Below are 17,446 nucleotides of genomic sequence, written 5' to 3'. Positions count from 1 at the left end.
AGCCTTTATTCAAGTCAAGCTAAGAAAATACTCGGGCTCCATTCAGGGCGGCTATCATGTCACTCAGGTGGGGTCCTGGGTGACGCTCTCTTTCTATGGCAGTGTTGGGAAGTCTCATGTCCACACATAGGCGCACTTTGTCCGGAGTGCCTTTCTTTGGGACTATGACAACTGGTGACACCCATAGTGTGGGACCATCTGTTTTCTCAATAATGTCAGTTTGTAACAACTCCTGAATCTCATCTTCCACCGCTTGCTGAAGATGAAAAGGCACTCGTCGAGGGTGTTGAGCTACGGGGCGCACTTGATCGTTGATGTGGAGACGGATCTGACATTTGTTCATCTTTCCAAGCCCGGTGAACAGCTTAGGGAACTTACGGGTTATGTCTGGATCATCGCTGACTCTATAGAGGATTTCCACAAGGCGGAGACGTTCCGCAGTCGGCAAACTGAGGAGGCACTCAGCCTCAGGACCTTCAATGACATGGATGTATGCTGTCACAGACTTATCTTCATGGGTGAGAGTTGTTTCAAATTTACCCAAGCATGTAAGTGGTTTCTTCGCCATCCAGGTGAATACTCTTACGTGTGCTGGACTCAAGAGAGGTGGTGATTTCATTTTGTTATATTCTGTCACGGGCATGTAGTTTAGGGATGCCCCACTGTCGAGCATGAATTGTGTTGCATGGGTCCCCACTCTTTTGTCCAATGGGGGATACCTTTTGAGTTGATCTGGGTCTGATACCATGCAAACATATTCATCTGTATAATCAGACTCTGCAGACGTCGATCTTGATTCTCTCGACGGTGATCGTTTCGGTGACCTTCTGGTCCACTGGGATCCACGAGAATCTCGGCTGGAACGGGACGATCCAGAGGATGACATCGCCCTGTCTTGCACTGCTTGGGCGTGATGTCTTCTGGGATCAGACCGCTGCTTGTTCGTTTCACCTCTTCTTTCCTTGTTGTATACTCCACACATTGCTTCAAAGTTATTCTTTCGCTCACACGTGTGGCACCGTTGACCCATCGCCGGACACACATCTGCATGCGGATAATCATACCCACATCGATAGCATTTTCTCGACCGTTCTGATTTTCTTGCATGTTCGGCCTTCTTGTCTCTCCGGCTAGACCCATAGCGTCGACATCCTTTGTGTTGATGACGAGAGGCCGGTCAGGATCTTCTCGGTCGTTCACCTGAACTCCTGTGAGAGTTGGTATTTTGCGTCCAGAATGCTTGTTCTTTCCTCTCACTTCTTCCTGTCTCCATGCATTTGGCGTGTTCCTCCGCTTGATCAAGGACCCTTGTCATTTCTTCTATCTCATCAAGATTATGCTTTTTCATAGCAATCTCCTCCGCAGTGTCTCGGAGTGACAGCCCTCGATCACTCGTAGTCGGATAGCATCTTCCATTGAGAACACATCAAAGTTGCAATACTGAGGTAGTCGACGGAGCCTGGAGATGAAGGTGCTCATCCTTTCTTCCTTGTCTTGACGAGCTTGATGAAATACATATCTCTCATAGTCTACATTCCTTTTGTGTATGAATTTCTTGTTCAGCGCCTCTTTTGCTTTGTCATATATTCCTTCGTCGTCTGCCGGCAGTTCTTTAATTACTTTGCTGACTTCCTTGCCAACCAAAATACGCAATGCAATGAGTTTATCTCTATCTACAGTGAGCTTAGACCCTTCAGGATAGTCCTCAAAATCTTCTAGGCACTCCTGCCATCGGGGGCCCATGCTTCCACCAGCGTCAGTGGTTCAGGGGGACGCAGGTGTGATATTCGAGGCTCAGCGGGGGTAGCCACCGTAGCGTTGCCACCATCTTGCTGTGGTGGATTTGACATCTCTGCAAGTGATTGTCAGCGTCACCGTTCTTTTCACTGGTATTGATTGCATTTATCAATGCTTGTTCGGTATTCGCCAATTCTCGCTGACCTGCCGCTTGCTTCTGCCAGTGCTTGTTTTGCACGTACCAGTGCTTGGTTTCATTTACCACTGCTTGTTTTGCATTTGTCAGTGCTTGTTTTCATTTACCAATGCTTGTTTGCATTTGCCAGTGCTTGTTTTGTCATTTACCAATGCTTGTTTGCATTTGCCAGTGCTTGTTTTTTCATTTACCAATGCTTGTTTTCATTTACCACTGCTTGTTTTGCATTGGCCAGTGCTTGTTTGCTCGAGCCATTAGCCGCCTGACTTCAAAATGGCCGCTTTCCACTCGCACATGGGGATTGTCCCGTTGGCTGCCTGACTCCAAAATGGCCGCCGCTAGCGAAATCTTGGCTCCCGCGAGACTTCAACTTCATTCATTCTCTTCGCTCCGATCCAGTCACTGAGACTCACCGAATCGCCGATCTTGTCAGCAGCACTGTAACAGCCGCGCTCCACTCACTTTCACTGGAACCTCTCCACGATGGGGTCAGGGTAAGCTCCTGATTCTGTCGCTTCACTCGCGACCACTCTTGACGCCTTGCCAAGTTGCACGCATCTGGGGTGAGCTCCCGTTTTGGTGCAAAGTGACTCTCGGCAGCAAACTTTTTCCAGGACTCACTCGGCAGCGCTCCACACGATAGACTGATCGCGGAGCTGTCCCAACTGTCGCTGGCCTGGGTCCTCAGGCGGCGATCTTCTCAGGGGGGGCACACGTGTCGCGACGGTGACTACTTCTAGGTGCTGCCCAGGGACAGGGCACTCTCTCTCTCAGTGTGGGGACGTCAGGTTGCCTAATCCCACCCTCGTCGCCAGCTGTAGTGTCATGCATTCAATAATAACAGACACTTACTTGAGATTAATGGAGCTTTATTGACACACTCCTTCCTCGTCCCTGTCCCTACTCTAACTGCCCCTTTCCTGCTCGTGCCCCTTCTCTTCCTCCACCCCATGACTCCGCCCACGCCCAACTACTAGAATGCTCAAAACATAACAGGCGAGGGATCTGGTTTGTGGAGGACTAATGCAGTGTTGTAGTCTCCTTTAAAGAGGTGCATCTTAATTTCTTTCCTAAACTGGAGCATTGGTGGTTCGGTCCTAATAGATATGGGGATGTTTCTCCAGATCCTGGGTACATAGACTGAAACAACCTGTTGCTTTTTGTTCCCTGTACTCTTGCCCTGGCTGCGATTATTCCAAGAACTACTGGTGAGTTTGTCTGCCAGATAATGAAATCCAGTATTTGTAAAGCGCACAATTACCCAAGGGTGTCAAGGCACTAGGGGTCGTTGGGAAGATTAAGCGAGCTATTGCCCAGAGTCACATGGTGCTGGACTAACCTGCCCCCGGCACAGGGGATCGAACCGGGAACCCCGTGGTCCGGAGTCAGGCGCCCTGGCTGTGATGGCTTTGTAAATGATGCACTTAGGTTTGAAGATGGTGTGGGCTGGCATGCGGAGCCAATTGTGTCCCATAAGGGGTTGATCTGCTCCTACTTCGTTCAGTCCCGGGGTGAGACATGGTGTCGCACATGGGATGCCCTTAAGGGATCCCATGGAAGGCCGTGCAGCAGGACATTACCACCATCCACCTGTGCGAGAGTACGAGGGCTTGCAAAGCAGTCCTGGAGCTGCTTTCATGAATAAATGGTTTCACTTTCATCAGAAGAGAGAGCTGGTGCTGGGCTGTCGTTTTTGGTAATGTGTTCTCTGAGGCTGAGGTTAGAGTCCAGGGTGAATCCAAGGGACTTGCCATTGGGTGAAAGTTGGTGTTTGAAGCCATCAAGGTCCATGGAATTGATCCAGGTTTGTATTATTTCTTGGTTGTTGTTCTTGGTAAACAATATGAATTGTATCTTGGTTGGATTGAGCTTCAGCTAGGCACTGGACATACAAGTCTGAATGACATGCTGGTAGTGTTTGAGGAGTGGGATATCTGGAGAAAAACCCAAAACATGTAAAGTTAATACCCATGTTTTAACATTTTTGGTGTCTTAATATTACAAAAGATTAGGATTTTATATACAACTTTATCATAGGGGCACCAAATTAGACTTCCAATCTGGTGAATTTAAACTATGGTGAATTTGAACTATGAATACACTAATTATTTGACTAGGAATTAGAATACCATGTAGGAAGGGGCATGGACATTTTCAGAATATGAACTAAGTGAATCGAGCTACATTATGTGGAGTGCAGTTGCATAATATAAACATATCAAATGCTGCACTAAATAGAAGAACCGTGCCAGGAAATGAAGCATAGGCTGCATAACACTTTGAACTTAGTGAATCAAGCTGCATTAGGTGGACTGCAGTGTACAATGTAAACATGTCAGGTGTTTCACCAAACATAGGAACTGTGCCAGAAAATAACGCATAGACCACATAAGTGATCCTATAGGGATGTAACTGCATTGGTACTATAATAAGGGGGGGGGGGCTATATCTCACCCAAGGCACCAAAATACATTGAGAGTGTCCTCCACCTAACATGCATTCAAAAAGTCAATTACTCCTTTGACCTGAGCCAACATGGAGTTTTATCTCGATATGTCTCCCAGCACCACGTATCCATCGGATGTATGACGTTACAATGCGAGTCAGTACAACGCGTGCCGTTACATCGCGGTCGTTACAATGATTGCGATGTTACAACGCTATGCCATTACAACGTAAGTCTTTACATCGACTTGCACTAGATGGAGTGCTAACATTAGAAAAGTGTAATTTACTATTCCAACTCCAGTTCACTTAACAGTAGGGAAGGTGTTGGGATAGTAAACTACACTATTTGTAATGTTAGCATGCCATCTAGCGCAAGTCGAAGTAAAGACTTGCATTGTATGGCATAGCGTGGTTACATCGCGGTCGTTGTAATGACCGCGATGTAACAGCATCGCGTGTACTGACCGCGATGTTAAGGATGTTTCCCGTATCCATCAGAGGACCCACAAACTGGAGCAGAGATCACCAGTGAGTCCAAAATGGTCTTAACTGCAACACCTTAGTGATGCTACTAACGACATTGCATGCATTTTCTGTCTGTTCTAGGAAGAATTATTTAGCAGTGTACCTGTTAAATGCACCTTTTTATAACTCTTAATTATAAATTATGTTTCCTGACTGATGATGCTAGGAAACTGCCACATCGTTGGGCAAATCCAATATGTAGAATCCTGTATGACAGCTTCATAGTGGAGGAAATCCAATATAGTAAGAAAATGAATTGAGAGCTAGATCATCCATAGGTTATCTGGTTCTGGATCATGCTTAATAGCAGAGCAGTTATCTTTCAATGATGTATTTAAAGTTCTCCTCTGACCATGTTTTTGTCCCAATAAGGACGCTAGCCAGCATTCCTCAGCTGCTAGCCCCTCAGCCTCCAGGTGTGTGGTCTAAGTCACACTCCCTGCAGGTGAGCATGATGACCAAACGACCCTAATAGATACCTGCAGAGGTACAGGGAGGCAAGACGGTTAGTGGCTCTAGAGGCTTGAGACCTGACCCTTCTGGCGCCAGCTCCAGTGTATCTGGACCTTCTGGACATTGGCTCCAGTGGCCCTGGTTAGTGAGGCCGGAGGCTTCAGCGGCCAGTATCATTTGGTCAGCAGCAGGCCTGGGTTATGTGATCAGTAGAAGGCCTGGGCAATCGAATCAACCATTGGCCTACGCTAGTCAACGGCAGCTGTCCTGGTTCATTGGACTGGAGGCTGACCTGGGCAATCTGGTGAACAGCGGGTTTGGGACATCTGGTCAGCAGCTGTTTGGGCCATCTGGTTGACAGCTATCGAACCAGATGGCCAGAGAGCAAAGCATCGCCGTTAACTCCAAGTTGTCTCTTCTTCTCGGTTTCATTAGCCTCCAGTAGGTGTGCAAAAATGGCTTCAAGGGTAGGACCAAAGGGAGCAGCGGCTTAACCCATCTCGCTAACCAGTCCTGAGTTTCAGGTAGACGACAGCACTCCAGGGCACCCAGAGCCGGCCTTCAGGTCCTCCAATAAAAATGACCAATGAAATTTAGCACTTACTTATTATCAATATTTCCAACCCTGTATTTGTTTTGCGACAGGCCCATATTTCAATGTGGACGGAATCAAGGGCAGAAGTTTATTTTTTAGGTTACAACAATAATTGCACTTCCACATCATGTGGTCCAAAGATTGATTCATCGTCTTATAACATACAACAGGATTTGAGATTTCTTATTACTTGTCTTTTTCATCAAAGATTTGTTTAATACCATTTGATTTGACTTCAGTTTCAATATTATATAGTATATGGATTATCTCATCGTTTACTTTAAGATAACTAAATACTCATTCCCATCCATAAGGAGTGACAGTATATTTAGGCCCAAGTACACAGGTTTTCTGATGTAACTTTAAATTATTGATTTGTGAATAAGATGCAAAAAATAAAAAAGGTGAATGCCATTTGTTGCTGTAGTTCTAGCTGTAAATGATGTAGATTAGCTAATTGTATGAAGACTTTAGCACACTCTTTTGAATTACTGATCCGTTTATGTAAGGAGTTGTGGTCCATCTTTTAAAATGATGTTGAGAATTACAGGTTTGGGTTATTAAAAAGAAAACTCCCTAAGAGAAGGTGTCTAATTATATAGAAGATAGAGGGAGATGGTATAATAAATAAAAAGCAAGTCAATTTATATTGATACAAGACACAATATTTCGATGACCATTTAAGTTAAACGAAACACAAGAGGGGAACCAGTCAAATGAAGATTACACGTACCTAATCTGAATATTGCATTACATGTATGGGATGGATATGTGTATTGAAACATAAAAACGTTATTTTAATGTCTTTTTTGTCTCGTTGCAGCTCCCATATTGTACGAGAATTACTATGACCGTTTCCCTCTGGGAAGCAGCAATGGTTTGGCTGTCGGTGGGTGCAGTCCCATGATAAAAAAGTAAGTGAAATGCACTCCTAGGCTGTACCTGCAATTTCCACCAAATGGGCAGGTGTGCTCATACTGATAGTCACCTGCAGGTATCTTACTTGCAGATTTATATAACAAGCATTTGCAATGCAATTGGTGTCGCATTGTGCAAGTTAGAGCTATTGGCATTATAAATGATTATGTTATGTACTTACTTTTTTTGTTTGCTGAGGAGTAACAAAGCAGGTTGAGCAGCTAACGGTAGAATTGGTGAACTAAGTTTCAGTTTTAAGATTGATTAACCGTCCTATGCGTTATGTAAAATATTTTAGTAGTATTTTAGTAGTGAAATCACTCACTCGCTGGTTAACAAGAACAGGTGCTGCAGAGGGACACTAATAGTGGTTAATGTGCATTGAAACGTGGCGATGTGCACTATAAATCTGTTTGGCACAAGGACGACCATTGTTGTCGGGATGCAAGTGTTTTTCCACAACAGAGATAAGAAGCAGGCAAAGCATGATTGTAACATAAATAGAGTCAGCATGAAGGGAACATATCCTGTGAGACTTCATGGTCACCATAGTTGCAACTCTCATTTACCGAAGTACCTCCAATTTAAACATTCTGGCAGCTCCTACTCGTTCGAACTGAGATCAGGGGGCGGCCTTAGGTATGTGCAAGCTGTGCACGTGCACAGGGCCGCCAAACCCCAGGGGCCGCCACGCCAATATATATCCTTAATATAATAATCCTCTGAGGATGGATACATATTTGCGTGGCGGTCCCTGGCAGCGATTTGTCGGCCTCCGGCTCTGTTCCACTTCCAAACACCCTGACCCCCACTCCCCCCTTTTCACTGGCCTCCATGCCTGCGTTCCTCCGGGGGCCCCCTACCTACGCTCCCTGCCCAGGGCCGCCATGAGCCTAGAGCCGCTCCTGCTGAGATTCATGGCTATAAACTGTGGGCGTGTGCGCGTGCGAGAGAGTCTGTGACATGCGCGTGTCAGCAGAAGCTGAAGTATGTGTGTATACAGCAGAGTGTGATAGTGTGTGTGAGAAGTGTGCAACAGAGCGCATTGTTAGCCGAGTAATGGTTTTTCTCAATGAAGCACGTCTTTTAATAAGGCAGGAAACAGACGCTTCACGTCATGAGCAATAAACGCCACATGGTGGCTCTAGGAATTGACATTTGTAACTAGTGTCACCTAAAGAGTTGCACTGATATACAAGTGTGCAGCATGTTCTATGGAAAAGAAAAGCCAATAAACTTTGTGCTGTGAACGGAACAAAGCGCTTCTGAAAAGGTGTTTTTTAATTTCTTCTCAAAAGAAATAAGATTTTAATGGATGCATGCTCGCAGACAAGAAACAGTGGTGATTTATTTTTTGCACATTTACTCTCACACAGTAACAAATCCAACTTCTGACGGTCTGCTAGCTGAGAGCCTGTAGTTATCGATTAGAACATGTTTTGGATTAACACACCCAGAACAAGGGGCAGAGAAGCATGCGCTCTGGAAGAGCTCCTTGGCGGGGGCAAGAAGCGCTAGATGCAGGGCACAAGTCCTAAAAAAAGAAGTGGGGGGACGCTGATGTCACACCAGGAAGTGACGTCATGAAAGGTGGCTTGCACCATCAGACTCATTGCCTCCCCTCGCTCACTACTTAGATGCTATTGCATCAGAGTAGCCAGCGCGTGAGCAGCATTCTGAATGAACTCCGATCTCGCCCCAGAGAGGCCAAAGAGTGAATGTGCAGCTCCATTTGCTCCAGTTATCGAGCTCCCGGTAAGATAAGTGGGGGGACGCCGTCCACCCGCGTGGTACCCCGACTCGAGCCCTGGCTAGATGGCAATAAAAACAAGCATTTGTAATGCAATAGTTCTCGCAGTTACGTGCGTTTTAAGCTATTGGCATTGTAAATAACAATGCCTTTTATTTAGGTTTTTAAAAAGAAAACAAAACTAAAACGCATTGTTATTTGCAATGTCAATAGCTTAAACTCGCGTAACTGCGAGACCTATTGCATTGCAAATGCTTGTTTTTAAATGAGACAAAATATTTTAGGTTACGGTTTTAGGAGAATACATTTCCACATATATTGCTTTAAACATCGCAGGCTTTACATGTAGATTGGAGGAGACACTCATGAAGCATTCCAATAAGTTAAGTCGGGCTCAATGCCCAGGAGCATTAGCACTCTGTAGCAGCAATCCACCTGTGAGACATTGTGTGATGAGACCCCGGGGCTGCTTTCTAAGGCTGGGGAGGGGCAGGGTGGGCTGGCGGTGGGGGGTAAGGGTGGGAGGCCAGTTCGGGAGGTTTGTGTCCTGATGGACAACACTCTAGCTAACCTACTGGCCGCAGCAGCTGCATTAACCAGATGAACTAGCTCTCTTCCCATCCACCTGCAGAGTCAGACACAGGCTTGTCTAAAAGCAGATACCTCATGGGTTTACACATGCTTATTATATATTGTTCAGATACAATTATTTTAGTTTTTTCACTCTTGTAAAAATACATTTATATTTTGATGTATCAACTTTTCATGTTTGTATGTTAGTGCTTTTTTCTTTGTTATCCTTTTTTATCTTCACTGGTTCTTTATTTTGTCTGTTTATATTTTATAGTGTATCATTGGCACTTTATGTATGTATGCAAGTATTTGTTTCATGATCATTATTTGATTAATTGTGAAAAATGTAATACAACATTTTTAATGTTAAAAAAAAGATGTCGATGACTTCGTTAGCACGTACCAATTTGTGTCCTGTGCTCTGCCAGAATATTGTGGTCTCAATAGCGTCTCACAAACATACTTTCCTAAATATTATTTACAAAAACGTTCTTTCCACTATTGTAAATACTAGAACATTTGCATATTCGTGTACACAAATGTTTATACCACAATATTTGTAAGATTACATTTTTGTTGTGATATTTTGACATACGATGTGTGGGCTTATATCTAGTTAGGCTTATGTGATGGGGCTGAGCTGAAAACCAAGGGGGGGCTGGCCCAGGGGATGGGGATTACAAGAGGGGCTCCTTTGGGGCATAACGGGTGAATACTTATGTTGTAGTGCCTTAATGTATGGGATACGCTAACCGAATCCACAGGGAGAATATTCATTAAGACAGTGAAACGTCAATGCTGCTAATTGTTGCTTAAAGAATTATATCAAAACTATATGTTCATACATTAAAGAATTGTTTTAGTTTCTAATTCATCAAACAAACCATGTCATGTTTTTGTAACATTGCACATAACAATTATACCGTATGCAACAGTTCTCAGAAAAAGGTGTCAGGGCCCTCCTCTGGTGTCCACGACGTGACAGCATAGCAAAGTGTTGATTGGATGGCCATGCAAAAAATAATGACACGTTTGTCTCCCAGAATTTTAGTTGTATTGGGTTAAACGGCTGGTAGTTTGTTTTCTATTCACATAATGGGTACTACGCACTATTGAGTATTTATTATTGCTGAAGCCCTTTGAGGCCAATGAGCGTTGGATGCCTGCCTGCTATGGATCCCACAGATCTATGGAGCAAACGCTCAGCCCACTAAGCTGTCTTACCTACCACCTGTGCATTACATCCGAGAAGCTACAGCAAAGAGACCTCTAAAAACGCCCCCTCTCACCCCCTACTCCTTTCCTGTCCCCAAGGGCCTCTACTCTGAGTGCGCGCACTGATCCCCTTACACAGTCACAATGCACTTCTAAGGTGATTATCCAATTTGCAAAACCCAATCTCATTTTTGTTTCTAAACATGTACCACGCGAAGCTTAACTGTTGGTTACACAAGCACTCGACCTGGAGCAAAAGAAGAAGCTCTTTAAGGTGATTTAAAAAAAAAAAAAAGAAAGCTCAGTGGGTTTGAACACTGTCCTTGTGTCACCTGTAGGAACTCGGGCTTACATTCCACAATGATGATTCTTTTAGTAGCTTCCTCTAATGCAAGCAGTTTAAATGGACCTCGTCCCCAGAAGGGATGTAAGCGACAGGGTTAACTGACTTGCAGTTATCCCCTCAAAACAAATGGGCGCAGGTGCCATTGCACCTGCTGCACAGTTGGCAGCAGCGCCTCTGTACATACCTTCTGTCTGAGGTGGGAGGGTGTGAGTAACAGTCATGCGTATTATCCCGGTACCAAGAAAAAGAACTACATGTTACCCGAGATTCATAAAATTGAATCGTCTCTTTCTCCAGAAAATGTCAGCGACTGTCAAGAAACCAGGACACAACAAAACTACTGTAAATATGGACATACTGTTCACCGCCCGCGGCTTTCCTCCTGCCTTCTCCCGGAGACAGCCTGTTTACGTACATAATATGTGTTCTGTCCGAGAAAAGATTGTTTGCCGAAGGAACAAACGGTGAACAGCCATCACAACGCGGGCATTACCACGCGCTGCCATTACGATGCTGCTTTTACAACGCAAGTCGTTTCAACGACTTGCGCTGGAGGGCGCTGTTGGAAAAGGAATAGCTTAATTTTCTATTCCAACACCTTCCCTACTGTAACGTGGGCTGGAGTTGGAATAGAAAATGTAACTATTCCACTATCCAGCGCTAACAGCGCAATTCGTTGTAACGACTTGCGTTGTAAAAACAGCGTCGTAATGGCACGCGGGGTAAAGGCCCGCATTGTAATGTCATACAACCGAACCAACGAGGGTTAAATGGTTGCTCAAGAACTACTATCTTCCCAATAATGTACTGCTTTATTTTTTAAATTATATGTAATATGTATTGATGTACACAATACATATATAGTAAACATAGGTCATGAAATAATAGTTTAATGTGAGAAACAATATAGTGCAAACACTATCACTCTACACCGTATTCCATTTATTGTGGGCATAAAATAGCAAAACAACAAAGTAAAACAAAATCTTACAGCATCTGGATCTATCTGAGCCTGTCGCTGAATGGCACGGGAGTCGGTGCAGTGCATGTAATCTGACAGGACTTCTCGCTCTTTTGAATGTGGGAATGACCACAGCGCCATCTAGTGACCAAATACAACAATTACAAACTCACGCGCGCTGTAAAACAAGGAGGCACATCTGGCGAGAGGTGTGTTAATGAGCCATTACGATAGAGGAAAGCCAGATGGCGCCTCTGCTCATAACTGTGCGCATAACCGCACGCTCTAGGCCACACAAAAAGCTGTGGTTGGCTTTTTAAAGCCCTCTCACTAAATGTCTCGCCAGGTCAGCGCATGCGCTGGCTCAGACGAGACCTAAAAAAATAAGCTGCAGGAGATCTGTCACTACTCACCCCAAGCTGCTGAAGGAAGGTGGATCCTGCCGGGTCTCCCAAGGTTTAGGCGAGGCTGCGAAGCCATAGCTCTAGTTACTGTTCCCTCCCAGCACGAACACTGTGGGAGGACTGCCAACATGACATTGAAGACGGACTACACATAGCTCCTTGCTCGCAATTATTGGGTGTAGAAGGACTGTCCCTTAGCTTGCGGGCAGTCATTAGAGGGCCCCTTCAGATCACCCTTATAAAACACAAAATGCTTCAACAGAATTAGTGTTCCACTCCAATTGACCTTGCGACCGGAGGCATCGCAGCAGCTCCGATGGAGCACAAAACCTGATATTTTCCAGCTTGGGAGCGTTGGTCATTTTCAAAATACATAGTTTGTACAAATGGAAAGCGCGGCGGATATGAAGATGTGCAGCGCTGTGGGAGGGAAACATAGGCAGAAGAAATGTGGTCCCCGAAGGAAGACAAACATTTTAAGCATAAAAATTCAGTACTTAGTCGGTGCTACATCGGAGGAAACCGGAAATGTAAAGGAGGGACAAAGAGGAAAAACTGCCAATAAGCAAGCAAGGATTTGTAAAGGATGTGGACAGAGAAATTGAAAGCAATGGGCAATAAAGGGGCGGAGTTTAATTTCCAAAGCATATACAACAGGTTGCTTAGTAACAGCACAAGCGCTGTCTAAAAATTGAATAACATCAACAACAGTCAGGGTAAAAAATCTGTAATAATTTCAGTAATTAACTTGTGATGGTGGTTACAGGTGGTGGATACTGTCACTCATTTCTGGTGACTGAGACTTGTTTTTCATTGTCAGACCTTGACCAACAGCAAGAGAAAAAGAAGAAAGAGACAGAAACACAATGACAAAGTCAGAAAGCTGGAATGAAAAATAACTTTTGAGAGTGAGATAAAGAGACAAGAAATGTAGAGTGGTGGAAGAAAGTGACATGAGGAGTAATCCAAAACTAGGTTGTCTTGATGTTCTGCAACCCTAGCAGACTACAGCGCCAACAGCGGGCTCCTTCAAAATCCTCTGCCATGTCACTACTCTTTGTATGGACTTCTTTGAATGGAATATATACCTAAGGCAAAGAAGGAAGATCTCAGTAATCTGCCATAAACATCCTGCATCTAACTTCAACAGTGAAAGGATACACCTTTATAACATCTATGTATAACCAATTCTCTGTGCCTTGGTATGAAGCAGCCTTTCCAGAAACCAAAATACAGCAAGATACAAGCACCCCATGGAATGCTGGCTGAACTGCCTACCTTTTAGCAAAATACCTATCTCTAACATCACACAGGTGCACCTTCTGCGATGGATTATCTAGTATCTGATTAACCTTAATGCAAATGAAACGTTATGTCAAAATCTCTTTATTGAAGTTTTGCCACATAGTGTCATTCACTTCCATAGCAACAAAAAGTTGTCCCGTGAAATAAGTAAAAAGCATATTTTCTCCTGCCACACTCCTTCTTTACTCACGTTAAAGACCTGTAAGTATACCTATATGTTTCTTTGTGCTGATAGTGTAAGGCTCCCATCTTATCACAACTTTGTCACAGAGCCTTCTCGGGCGCTGCCCCAAAGATATAGAAATCTCTTCCCCCGGAAGTATGCAGAATCTCCTCAACCATGGCATTCAAATTGGTAGCCAAAAGATTCCTTATGAATAAATTCCTACTCTAATTGGGCTATGCTGATATGTTTGAAGACACTGTTTCCTACGTCCATTGTGCCAGCATTTGTTTCTGCTCCTCCTTACCTCAGACTGTGACCCCCTTCATTGCCTGCTTATACCTGTTTTATTGTATTACCCTCCATGGTGAAATTGTGCTTGAATCTGCGATTAATACTGTTTTTTTGTCCTTTTACTCCTACTTAATGACAATTTTGTATATATGTTCAACCTTCCATCCTATTTTAAAGTGCTCTGATATCCCTCGGGATCTTGTTCGCGCTATATAAAACTTTATAAATAAATAAATACCATCTGTCTCACCCAGCTTTGCCATGAATGTCACAATCCTTCTGTTATTGACTCACATTAATTAAATAATTGTAACACTGAAAGGTAATTTAACATTGGTTAATACAGTGTGGTTTCTAATCTTAGTGAAGTATATATTACTTGTTAAACATCACTTGTAACTTAGCGCAAAGTATATACGCATAGCATCATTAATGTACAATTATGATAGAATCCATTCTGTTTCTTCATGAAGGATTCAAGTTCAAAAGACAGTAATTAGTCAAAAATTAGTTCAATGTTTGCTATCCAAGCAACTTAGTCCAAAGTTCATTTCCAAAAATAAGATGGCACCCAGGTTACTTCTCTTTCTCAGTAAACTCATTTTAAAAGATATTGGGGTCTATTTACAAAAATCTCACACGCAGCACAGATGCATTATCAAGCTGCTGAGCATCACATACACACCTTTGCACAATAATACAAATGTGTCTGCATGATTCTAGTATAGAATTTTGACAACCTCTGGTGTGGCCTTCACCCAAACCTTTTGCCTTATTCCCTCATATTTGCTGAAGTTTGCTTTTGTTGGCTCTATAACTCTGTGCACTTGACCAATGCTAACCAGTGCTAAAGTGCTTCTGCATTCCCCTTAAACATAACAAAATGTACGTTTTACATGCCCTAGTAGTGAAAAACTCCTAAATTAGTTTTTCACTTCTTTAAGCCGTATCTCTCCCATTGGATTACACTGGCATACCTTATTTATTTATAAAGTTTTATATAGCGCGAACATGACCTGTGAGGGTATCAGAGCGCTTTACAGATGATCGGAAGGAAGAACTAGAAAAGTAAACCACAACGGAAAAACGACTTCTCCTAATCCCAAGACATTTGAAAGCATTCTATTTCCCTTCCAACTCTGAAAGGGATTTACCCCACCTCTTGGCTGGAGTAAATGTTTGCCTTTTAAAAGATTGGTAGGAGTTTGTGAATGGCTACAAATTGATGTGTATTTGGGTATTCACAAATGCTGAAGGCTCAACATGCCTTGAAACACCCACTACTTATCCCTTGCTTAGGATTTACTTCCCACTTAATATTACCTACATTCAATAAAAGATAACTTTTAATTGGGAAGAAGTAGGAATGTCATATTTAGGTTCAAGTGAATTGTGATTTAAAACCCTTTTTAAAGTTGTATTTTAAGTCACAATTCTGAAAATGACACTTTTAAAATGTTAGCATTTTCTTGTCTTCACTGTTTGGTGCCTGTAAACGTTATACTGGGTGACATGACGGGGTATAGCTGGCAGTTGGATCTTGTGTATTCATCCCAGACAGTGAGACAAAGTGGGATTAGGTTTTGTCAGGGTGGACCATCAAATCAATCAAGTGAGTAGTAATGAGGCTGTACTATCTAAGTTTGAGAGAGTGCATGCCCAGTAACTGTTTCACAAAGTGGCACCTGATTGACAGCAAGCTCACTGACCCCAGTCAACCTCCAAAGGAAGCAAACCTCTGGATTAGTACTAGAGTGTCTAAGAAGGTAACTGGCAGTGATTCTGAGGCGGGTGATTCAGGTTCCCCCAGCGGAGTGAGGAGAAGGGTCCACAGTTATCTAAAAAGGTCCAAGAATAGTGTGGGTGGGAAAGAGTTCCCATGCCACTTCCAATAGGAGGAAACATTTGTGTGCCCCATTTCCAACCCCGGTGCTTTGATTGCTCCTAGTTGGGCACACTCAAGGGTACCTGGTCTGTATAGAGACCAACCAATGGTGGGAGCCCCTCAGGGGTAGGTAGTTTCCAGGAGCAGAGAGTAGAGCATGCCCTGTTGTCCCATAGCTAGAAGTTGGAATCCAAGGGCAAACGTGTGATCCTTGAGGGTGTAAGTCATCACTTTCATCAGGTAACTGTTAATTGGATAACTGTCACTGCCCTAAGGGATACCTGTGCCAGTCAGACCATAGTGGTGGAAAGCCTGGTTTCCCCAGAGCAGGACACTGGACAGGTGTGTAGGGTAACTCAGCCCCATGGGCAAGACTTCATCCACCCTATGTCTCTGGTGCCCCTGGAGTGTTAGGTGACCCAGAGGAGGGTCATAGATAGTCCCCAGATGACCATTGACTGTATTCTGGTTAATGAGGGACAGCCACTCAGGACGGCTTGAAAGCTCAGGTGTCTGAGTGTACTACTCCCGTAGGGAGAGTATGAAGGCCTATATGGTAGAGCAGGAGGAAGAAACCATCCATAGTGGAAGGACCAGTGGTTCAGTGATTGCCAGCTCTGAGAACAGAGCATCCCATAACTCACCCTGGTGAGGCCACTCCTGACCTGAAGGTGCTCCCTGTGCTGTCACAGGAACAGGGGGCTAGAGACCTGCATAACACAGACAGTGTGTCGCCATTGAGGAGGTGGTGTTCCCCCTGGAGTGGAAGTATGGTGCTTAACACTCAGGCTGGGAATCCTAAAGAGCAGTTAGGGAACTCCTTGACAGCCCCAAGGCTGCAAATGAGGCCTGCCTCAAGGTCCCGGCTTGAGCAGACAGGCTTATCTCAAAGACAATGTGTAAAGTATTTGTATTCAAAACACTCAGTAATACATGGATAACACCACAAATGGACACCACACCAGTTTAGAAAAATAAAGTATCTTTATCTAAACTCAAGGAAACCAAAAACACAAAAATCCACCATACATGTAGTAAAGTAGCACTTAAAAACGGTTATTTCCAAAATAAAGCTTGTAGCTCCACGTGGGGCTATTATGACATTGTGAGAACAATAAATTCAAAGTACTGCGCCGACCGCGAGGTGCGCAGCGTCGGGCACGTAGTCACACAGACCACTAAACAAACAGTACCTTGGAAAACGAAGGGCATCTTGGAGGTGAGGCATTGGTGCAGAGGTCGAGGCCGACTCCCTGGATGCCACGGGGGAGACACGGCATCATGTCCGTGAGTAAGTGACGTGTTGAATACAGGACAGAGGAAGTCAGTTGCGTCGGCAGTGAGGCGGTGCAAAGTCGGCAAGTTTGTGGAGTCACCCTCAGCGGTTATCAGCGCCACGATGTCAGGATGCAGGAGCTGGAGATGACTGAGTCGGTGTGAGTGCTGATGTCGGGAATGCCGATAACGGCAGGCGTCGCCAGGCGTCGAAGGCGTGTGAGCTGCTGTGCAGGCCAGCGGTGCATCGTGCCCTTCATGAGCGGTGCCCTTGGCCTCGGTGCAGGTTATGGCATCATGGCAGCTGTGCTGTCCCCGTCTGAGATTGCTTTTTATGCTTCTCTTATGATTCTTCCAGCTCCCAACAGCAGGATCAACCTCCATGGGCCCAAAACTGGAACAA

At 44.4% G+C, this 17,446-nt stretch overlaps 1 protein-coding gene across 2 annotated transcripts in view; it reads left to right on the top strand.

Annotated features, from left to right (window-relative positions):
- PSTPIP1 (proline-serine-threonine phosphatase interacting protein 1) overlaps window positions 1-17,446 on the top strand; it is a 643,783-nt gene that overhangs the window by 510,730 nt on the left and 115,607 nt on the right. For both annotated transcript variants that reach the window (XM_078684947.1, XM_078684948.1), the window contains exon 12: window positions 6,778-6,868. In XM_078684947.1, the coding sequence (XP_078541073.1) occupies window positions 6,778-6,868 (91 nt within the window). The remainder of the gene's footprint in view (window positions 1-6,777; window positions 6,869-17,446) is intronic.

This window comes from Lissotriton helveticus, chromosome 3_2, assembly GCF_964261635.1.
Source record: "Lissotriton helveticus chromosome 3_2, aLisHel1.1, whole genome shotgun sequence".
In the NCBI taxonomy this organism is placed as follows: domain Eukaryota; kingdom Metazoa; phylum Chordata; class Amphibia; order Caudata; family Salamandridae; genus Lissotriton; species Lissotriton helveticus.
The sequence above is the reverse complement of the archived record's forward strand: the minus strand, read 5'-3'. Positions and strand labels throughout refer to the sequence as shown.